This window comes from Rattus norvegicus, chromosome 14 (genome assembly GCF_036323735.1).
Source record: "Rattus norvegicus strain BN/NHsdMcwi chromosome 14, GRCr8, whole genome shotgun sequence".
Classification (NCBI taxonomy): Eukaryota; Metazoa; Chordata; class Mammalia; order Rodentia; family Muridae; genus Rattus; species Rattus norvegicus.
In genome coordinates, this window is record NC_086032.1 from 86226698 (window position 1) to 86236265 (window position 9568).

Sequence of the window (9568 nt, forward strand, 5' to 3'; positions counted from 1 at the left end):
TTATTATTATAAGTGAATCCTACCTGAGGGCCAGGTACGATTTATTCCAGGGTATATAGGACTGCTTTAGCATTCCAAAATGAATTTGTGAAATTCACCCTTTCAATGTAAGATCCAAAAAAAGATGCAAAAAATCCATTTGATTCAAGACCCCTTCCTGAATAAAAATGATTGAAATCAGAAGAAGAAAACTTTTAAGTTAACAAAGAATAAACATAAAATCCTATAGTCTAACACTCTCTATATAAAACCCTATAGCTGACCACTCTATACATGAAACCCTATAGCCTAACACTCTATACATAAAACCCTATAGCCTAGCACTCTATACATAAAACCCTATAGCCTAACACTCTATACATGAAACCCTATAGCCTGACACTCTATACATAAAACCCTATAGCATAACACTCTATACATGAAACCCTATAGCCTAACACTCTATACATGAAACCCTATAGCCTAACACTCTATACATGAAACCCTATAGCCTAACACTCTATACATGAAACCCTATAGCCTAACACTCTATACATGAAACCCTATAGCTGACCACTCTATCTAATGGACACAAACTCCCCGGCTCAGGGTCCGGAGTGTTACAAGAATATCCCTTCTAATCAGCATTAATATTAGTATAGTCATTAATTATTGAAATCAGGATATTGATAAATAGTCTAGCCTGGACTTGAACTACTATATAGCCCAAGCTGGCAATGAACCCCAATCCTTCTTCCTCCGCCTCCTAATTTCTGGGATACCCTACTCATACCCACTTATATTTAACAATGTTCTGGAAGCCCTACCCAAGGCCTTTGGACAAGAGAAGGAGATGAAACACATACGAATTTTGAAGGAAGAAAGAAAACTCTGGCTTTGCAGACGACATGATTCTATACGTGGAAAACCTGAAAGAACCAGTGATGGATGGGTGGGGGATGGGCGAGTGACACTCACAACCAGGGAGCTAATGAATGAGCGTAGGAAGGTTGCAGGACCCAGACTTCGTGTGTAAAAGTCAGTCCTCTCTATAATCGAAATGAACAACTGTTATTTGAAATTCCAGACGTAAAACCGCTTATATTAGAGCTAAAGTATAACACTGGGTATAAATATAACTTGGAATATCTAAGACCTATATAAGGAAAACTGTTCCATGTCCCTGCATGGGAAAGATGACTGCTGTCAAGATATCAGTGCTTTTAAATTTGATTTACGAAATTAATTCAGACTCAGTCAAAACTGTCTCAGGAAATGTCATGACCTTGACAAACTGAACTGACAAAGGATGCAGAAGAAGCCTAGACAAAATTGAAGAGCTCACCAGACAGCTTCGGCCGTCACGACAGTGTAGTGCGCTGGGGGACATTTCACATTGACCGGGGACAGGATAGAGTGGCCAGAAAGAGACACCCAGAACTGTGCTCAGTTGATCTCCGTTTGAACATTCACATGAAAACCACAGCCAAGATAAAGACGTCCTGCTCTTCACAAGGTTGATTCAAGGCAAGTCATTCAGCTAAATGCAAAATCACAGTCTAAGAACGTCTGGACTTGGGAGAAAAACTAGATGGCGCTGAGTTTGGGATGGTTCATCTTAGATGTAACACCAAAAATATAACCCCAAAAGCATGGTTCCTGAAAGAAAAGATTATATTAACTGGGCTTCATTAAATGAAACCCCTACTCTGTAAGTGACATTGTGAATGGGACAAATTTGCCACCTGTCTGATAAAAGACTTACACTTAAAATAAAATTTTAAAGACCTGTAAGATTATTTAAAAAAACAATCAGAAAAATGCTATCTAGTTAAAAAGTGGGCAGTCTGGAGAGGGTTCCCACCAATGGAGATCTACAGAGGCAAGGAAGGGCACAAGACGCTGCCCCACCTTTTAAGTTCTTAGGGAGGAAACTGAAGCATTGACATTGAACTACACTGACCCAGTCAAACAGCCCGGATCCAGAACACTGAAGCCACCAAGTGCTGGGGAGTCTGCAGGACAACAGGAACTCTTGTCCTTTACTGCTGGGAACACAAAATGTTCTGGTCACTGTGGAAACAGTTTGGCTACTTCTTACAAAGCCGTTCAGACTGTTACGGATGCCTGTACACCCCCACCATGGCAGTTCTTGGTGTTCACCGAAAAGATGCAAACTTACATCCACACAGACACCCGTACATTGCAGTGTTACCCCGAATCGCTAAAAACAGGAAGCCAACATAAGTCCCTTCACTGGACAAACGGATAAAGATGTCCTGCCATGTCCATAGAATTAAATGCTACTGCTGTAAAATAGAGGAGTGCAGGTGACGGAGACACAGCGAGACCTGAGGCTACTGTCTGAGAAAGACAAAACCACAGAGACAGAGCTAGCGGCTTCTGGGTATGGGGTAGCAAGAGTGATGGCTCAGCAGAGCAGGGAGGGTTTATAGAGCAGGGACGCTATTGTGTCACACTGCATGGTATCACACATTTCATCAAGCCTGCAGAACACACAATACCAAGGGCGAGCTCTAATGCTAACTGTGGCTGTGGGCTGGTAATTATATGCCAGTGTTGGCTCACTGACTGTAACAAATGGGCCACCGGGACGCAAGAATTCGGCAGCAGGCAGTTGTATGTAGAAGAGGCTGCTACATAGAGACTCCTTAGCGTCCACTCAGCTGCATATAAATTAAAGTTCCTAAAAAATAATAAAGCCTGCTCAGCGTTGTTTTAAGAGCATCAGTTCCCTGATGTTGAGGACAGGAAGTCTCCTGGATGAATACAGAAGTGGAAACCTTTTGGCCATCGTTGTTCTGTGAATGGAAGGACTTTGTCCCTCAGCCACATCCACGCAGATGCAGTGTCAGGATCCAGGAAGGGAGCTGGCACCCTTCCCTCACGTATGTCCCTAGCCCTTGCTTGGTTCGTGTGCACCATGTATTGCCAGCATTGTCCAAATAGGTGTCCAATAGGGTATCTGATGCCCGCTTCCAGGGGCTGTTCCCCGTACCTCCAGAGGGGCGTGATCCAGACTGCATGACTTTGGGTGGTTTCTGCCTGTGTCTCTCGGAAGCCACTGTTTGGGCAATAGCTTGAATTTTCTATCTGTACAATGGGAGAATCGATGCGTCCCCAGCTAGGTACCAAGAGCACCTGCTGGTTCCACAACTGCTATATTGTGTAGGAATTAAATCCCAGTCCCAGGACCTACCTGGATGGTCCCTGCTGCCTTCTGCCCTGGTACTCTACACGCTCACTGTTCTGTTTCTTCACACCTAGGCTAAGAAGTCCATCTCTTCCCATCTGAGCACGCTGGCAGACTTTGCCATCGACATGTTTGATGTCCTGGATGAGATCAACTACCAGTCCTACAACGACTTCGTTCTCCGAGTCGGTAGGTGTCTGCCTCTGATGGGGGGGGTGCAGGGTCAGTGCAGGCCCGTGGTCTCAGAGGAGGTTGTTGTTGGTCCGGAGTGCATGGGGACAGCATTGTCTCTGCAGGTGGCTTGTGGACATGGGCTGCTTCCCAAAGGGACTTAGGAGTAAGGATTGAAGTAAAACTCAGGAAGCACAGTAGGGTCCCCATTCACTGCCATAGCCATTTGGAGAAACCCCTGCATCCTTGGCACCCGGAGACAGGCTCCCCCATCACCATCCTGGTGGCTGCTGCATGCAAGTCTCTTTGGAAAGAGGTTTGGGAGGGCGTCTAGCAGCAGACGGCCCCTTCCTCGGCTGTGACTTGAGAGTGAGACCCAGGTCTCTTTCTTGTGTTTGCAAACCGTGTTGGAAAGTCAGCCTTCACCTGAGATGTGACTCAGGTGCGTAGCCAGAGTGCTCACTCACAGTGACTCAGACGTGAGTGTGCCTCGACCAGATGGGATGCTGTCGGGCTCTGCAGGTCCTTGAGGTCCTCTGGACCCTGATCTGTGGGAGGAGACGGGCTTCGTGCCCTCCTCCTCCTCTCTGTGCATTTGAATTTGTGCTTGGTGCCAGCGCCCACAGCCTGAGCCATGTAGCTTCAGTGCTATGTCAGAGAAAATCTAATAAGCTACTACTACGTTAGGGGGCTGAGAGGTGAGGTATGCTGTGGGCATAAAGGCTGTGGAGACAGACTTCCTGGTGTCTCCAGAGCACAAGGGCCAAAGTGACAGTGATTGAGAAATATGTCCCCCAGTAAGACTCTACTCAGGGAAAATAAGGAGAAAGTGCTTTAGTGATAACATGTGTCTAGCTCTGGCCGATGCCCAGAGAGGAGCCACGGGTGAATAGATTTTTGCTAAGTTATTCAGACCTTAGGCTATGTATTCTGTATATGCCGTTATCCTTAAATCTCTTTCGGATCCCGGCCCCAGGTTACACTTTGAACAGTTTAAACAGAGACAGGAGATAACAAGTCTTGCCACTTGGGCAAATGGGAGATTTACACAGCAAAGGTATTGCCAGAATTACTTCTTAAGTATGCCAGTGTTTTCAAACAGTTACCCCCAGCTCATCCTTGTACACTTGGCAGAATTTTGCTTTTCCTGATAAGAGCACGGGGGATTTATCGACAGACCAGGACTTCATGGTGGTCGTTATCCCTGGCTCTGTACCTTTGAGCTGCCCTCAGAGGCAAGTTCTTCGATGTGGGGATGAACCTAGAGGTGGGATTTGAGCCAGAGTTGTCTCCTCTTGTTACGGGTATGGGCCCTGAGTAGAGGTCAATCTTGGTGAACAGTCTAGAGCAGAAACTTTCTCAGTAACCCTGAACGTCAGTTACGGCACAAAACTTCCCTTCCTCCAGTTTCTAACAAGCCTGGTTAGTACCCTGCTTACCTTTGAAGCAAGCTTATTAGTAATGCTTTACCTACATATAAAACGGTATCAATTTTGCAAGTTTGGACCTTGGACTTTTCTGTAGAGTGAGGACTTGCTCTGAAGGCCAGCACTACTGCATATATGGTGGGCAGTGCCAAGGGGGCTGCCCACTGCCTACCTGGGGAACCCTGTACTGGATTGGGGTGCTGCCACCTGTGTTAGGCTGGGGGGGGTTTCCTTAAGAATGGAGCCTGACTCTATGTGGCCCTCCAACCAAGATTCAGAAAGGCATGCCTTTCATCGAGAACAGCTGGAGGCTCCGTCACAGGTTTCCAGCTGCCCAGAGGCTGTGGTGTGGCTGTTTTTCAGGCATCAACGTTGGCCCCGTGGTCGCTGGAGTGATCGGTGCTCGCAGGCCCCAGTACGACATCTGGGGAAACACAGTCAATGTGGCCAGTCGGATGGATAGCACTGGGGTCCAGGGAAGAATTCAGGTAAATTATCCAGAAATCCAAAAGACAAACCGGGGTGTCGGGTGAGGCATCGGGAATCTCAGGTGAGCCTGGGGTCTGTGGCCAATCAGTGGAAGGACCAACTAAGCGGAGGTGTTGGCTGGGGACCTGGGCAAACTGCTAAGCCTGGCAGGTTGCTTTTATTATTTGATTCCGCCAGGCGTCATTGGGGCCACTCCTGAGTGAGCATATATAAACTCGAGAATCACAAGAATCACGGGGAATGAGGCGGTCACTAAGTGGCCTGATAGCCTGGCTTCTCAGCGCTCTCCCTTGTTTCAAAGCCATGGTCCTGTCTGGGTTTGATGGCACAAGCCTTTCATCCCTGTGCTTGGGAGACAGAGGCAGGCAGAGCTCTGTGAATCTGAGGCCAGCCTGGTCTGCAGAGTGAGTTCTGGGACAGGCAAAGCCCTAGAGTGAGATCAGGTCTCAGAAGCAACGAAGAAACAAAATACCATGGCGACCATCCAAGTGTCAGAGAAGGAAGAAGGAGATGCTTCTCCCGTGCTTTAAGAACAGGATGGTAGACCTCCCCATTGCCTCTGAGGTGCCTCACAAGACTGGGTGGCTATGATACCTTCCAGGAGCCACCGTCTTCATCAGTGTCGGGGAAAGGTCCGGCTTTTAGTGTTTTCCTCTAGAATAACATTAGGCCCGCTGTTTAGATGTACTTCTGTAGGTCGAATGGAGCTTACGAAGGCTGCCCTGGCATCCAATCCCCCGCAGCCTTCCTGGGTTTTGGAGCAGCATCCTTATCATTGTGGTGCATTTCCCCCTGGTTTCAGGACCTGTAGGGACAGAGCAGGGAACTCAGGATACCCGAGCGGACTGTGGCTGTGGGTAGGCCACTGCCACTGACAGGATTTTTCTGACATCACGGTTATTATGAAATTGCATCCTCTCACTGGGCATTGATTGGACCTTCAGATCACCATGAAGCCCTGTGAGGAGCAAGCATGCGGTCCAGTGTCTCCTACCAGCGCCAAGTTCTGGTGTTCCTCGGCAGCTCTGCCGTTTTGCCTCGGTGACAATTCGCTTTCTTCCCCGGATTTCTTCTACTGTGTTAAAATATCCACAGATTGCAGCATCTTTTTACGTGCGCAGCTTCTGTGCGCTGAGTGTCTGCTTGGTGGTGCAACTACCTCTGCTCTCGTGTATGGGACGCGCAACATATGGCGTTACCATGGAGAAGATCCTTACACTCCCCTACAACCTTCCCCAGACTGGTCACACCCAAGGGAGCCCCACCCCCGCCCCACCCCCAACCTGCTTTCCTTGCTGTGGTGAAAGCAACCTAGTGGAGAGAGTTTGATTTTTTTATTTTTGCTCACAGTTTTGGGGGTGAGGATGAAAATATTTACGTAAAAGTCTGGCAGGATGGAGGGGCAAGAAGATTTAAATTCTTTGTCCTAAAGACATTTTCTAGTATTTGATTAAGAAGGCTCCTGTGTGATATCTTTACACTGGTGCTCAATTCCGTGTGGAGGGCCGCCCTCCCTAGATCTGTAGCTGGAGACAATTTCATTGTTTGGAATAAAATGGGGTGGGGAGCCGAAGCCAGGAAACGAGGAGGTGTAGAGCCCTCCCCTGCTGGCTTAGCACTGTGCCATAAATCGGAGATATTTCACACTTCATCTTCTCTCTGGTTGGGGAGGCAGAGAGTCTTACTTGTCTGAAGCCTGAGAAAAGAGGAGCCAAGAGAGATGCCCATTTCCTCCTGGCTTTCTTTGTCTTCTGCGTCTTCTCCTACCAAAGGCCCCATCCAGGAGCTGTACTCCAATCCAAGAAATTTAGGGTGCCAATCCCAGTGGTGGGGTACAAGCACCAGACCCTACCTTGCTGAGGTATCTACAGCCCGAATCCAGAGAGGCTGCCCCTCTCTCTTTAACACTGGGCTAGTCCCACACAGCCCCTGACTGGTACACAAAGCAGTCACAATGGCTCACCCAAGCCCTGCTAGGTCCCTGGCCCCAGCTGTCCCCTCTTGCCCAGATAGGAAGTAGCTTTGTCCAGATGCTGCCAGGATTGGGGAGTCGGGATGGGAAGTCAAGTGCAGGGTCAAAGGTACTCTGGGGAACTCCTACCCTCCAGAAGACCGCACCCCCACCCTACCCCATTATCCCTGGCTAAGAGTAATGCTGGCTTCTTTCCCCTGGCAGGTGACTGAGGAAGTCCACCGACTGCTGAACAGGTGCTCATACCAGTTTGTGTGCAGAGGCAAAGTCAGCGTCAAGGGCAAGGGAGAGATGCTAACGTACTTTCTAGAAGGCAGGACTGATGGGAGCAGTTCCCACAGCAGGTCCCTTCGCTTGGAGCGAAGGATGTTTCCTTATGGGAGAGGCGGCGGAGGCCAGGCCAGGCGGCCCCCATTGTGTCCTGCAGCTGGACCCCCAATCAAACCGGGGCTCTCTCCAGCCCCCACTAGCCAGTACCTGTCATCCACAGCAGCAGGGAAGGAAGCCTAGTGGAGCCCACGGGCCACTGGAGATGCATGCAAGACAGGAATGCTCCAGGGTGACACAAGCCATCATGGCTCTAGCCAGGACCAGCCAGAGGAGCAGTTGCCAAGTGGCTGGGCTGGAGAAGAAGCATTGCCTAAGTGTGGCCTGAGGCCAACGGGAGATGTGCCCAAGTCACCCCTTGGGGCACACTGAGCCCTGTCTCTTCATAAATGACCTGGTTATGCCTGGCTAGTGTTGGCATTGGTGTTGGGACCTTGGGAGTATCTTCATGGCCATAGCAAAAGCTATGGAAGTCCAGCTGGCAGAGGAGCCCACCATGACTGAGCCCCAAGTCAACTGGCTTATGGTAGCCTGGTAGGTCCTGGCTTATGGGTAACTCCAACCCTGAGTAGCAGCTTCAAGTATGAGTGTTACACTGGGAAGTTGGCCCCGCTGGGCAGGGCCATGACAGTTGAGCTGTTCATAATCATGGGCACAGCAAAGAGCTGGTCAGGTCTTGGTCAGGGCAGTATAGGAAGAATTGAACAGACACCTCTTTCTGCATGAAGAACAGGGTTGCTGGCTTTCCTCAAAAGTAGGCTTTTGATAACAGCCAGAGGCAGGTCTTCTGGGATCCTCAGGAGGATTCTACAGTCCCACTTCTGTCCTCCTGGCCCGTGCATTCTCTTCCAACCCTGCCTGGCTGCTGGTTTCTGACTACTGCAACAGTGGGCCCTCCTCTTCCTGTGCCATCCCTGTGCAGAGAGGAGGGAGGGGCGTGTACTGCCTTGTCTCCTCTGTGGGGTCTTGGACACCATAAGTTTAATAAGAACCAAGTCTTCATGTATGCTGAGTGATTGACCCACTGCACCCACGAGCCTTCTCCTTGCTGGAAGACATCATCCACTTGGTATAACCGGCCCTCCTCTTGGAGGTTTCAGAGTCGGCAGAGTGTGTGTTTCCGAGTCTAGGTGTGGTGTCCCTGCTCCACAGTGAAGAGAGAGAGCGACCCTGTTGACAGACCACCTGTGCTTCCCAGTGACTGCGGCTGTGACGAAATCCTATCTGGGACAGGATTCTGGAGGAGCTGGTAGGAAGCAATTGGCCGGAAATAGCGGGATGAAACATGGCTTCTGGAGACATTCAGCTTCACTCACAGGAAGGGAGGCAGCTTGAAAGAGGGCAGGTGGGCATAAACTATGCCTGATCGTGTCTATGGAGGCTCATTTCCTCACAGCTCCTCAAGGGCTTTCCCCGCTTCTGAGGGTCCCGTCTTCTTGGAATAGGGCAGAGCAAAGCCTAGTGTTCCTTGGCAGGGTTCATATGTGGTGTTTTTGGTCTCGGCTCTGGCTCAAGTTTGTGGCTATATTGGCACCTGGGTAATTTTTACGGGCAAGTTAGTGCCTATTCCCTGGGACACTCAGCTGAGGCCAGACTCAGGTCACCTGTGGGTAGGAAGAAAACGTCCAGCAAGGGAGAGCTGGAGGCTGCATGCAGAGCCTCCCAGGTCCTTGAGACTGCACCACAGGGTACCCTGGGGCAGGGGTAGGGTGGTGTGAAGATTGCCCATTCTCTATGGACTAGGCTGGAACTTGTGTTTGGTGGTAAGGATATCTTCTAGTACCTTCTGCAGAGGAACTCTGACCTGTGCCCACCCTGCCTTGTTGCCTTCCTGATGATATCAGGCAGCGTGGTGCAGCATTGTTTGCTGCCTTTCTATCACCCCACTCTGGCTAGAACCCAGAGCCAGGGCCAGGCTGACCTCAGCACTCCACTGCAGCCTTCAGGGTTGGAGAGAAGAGAGCTTCATCATCCACCGCTGGTCATGTC

General features: G+C 49.7%; 1 protein-coding gene across 1 annotated transcript in view; it reads left to right on the forward strand.

Annotated features, from left to right (window-relative positions):
• The window catches only part of Adcy1 (adenylate cyclase 1), a 109341-nt gene extending 101579 nt beyond the window's left edge, over positions 1 to 7762 (forward strand). The window contains exons 18-20 of the mRNA NM_001107239.1: positions 3268 to 3382; positions 5155 to 5279; positions 7457 to 7762. Coding sequence (NP_001100709.1) covers positions 3268 to 3382; positions 5155 to 5279; positions 7457 to 7762 — 546 coding nt within the window. The remainder of the gene's footprint in view (positions 1 to 3267; positions 3383 to 5154; positions 5280 to 7456) is intronic.
• Positions 7763 to 9568: the final 1806 nt, after the last annotated feature.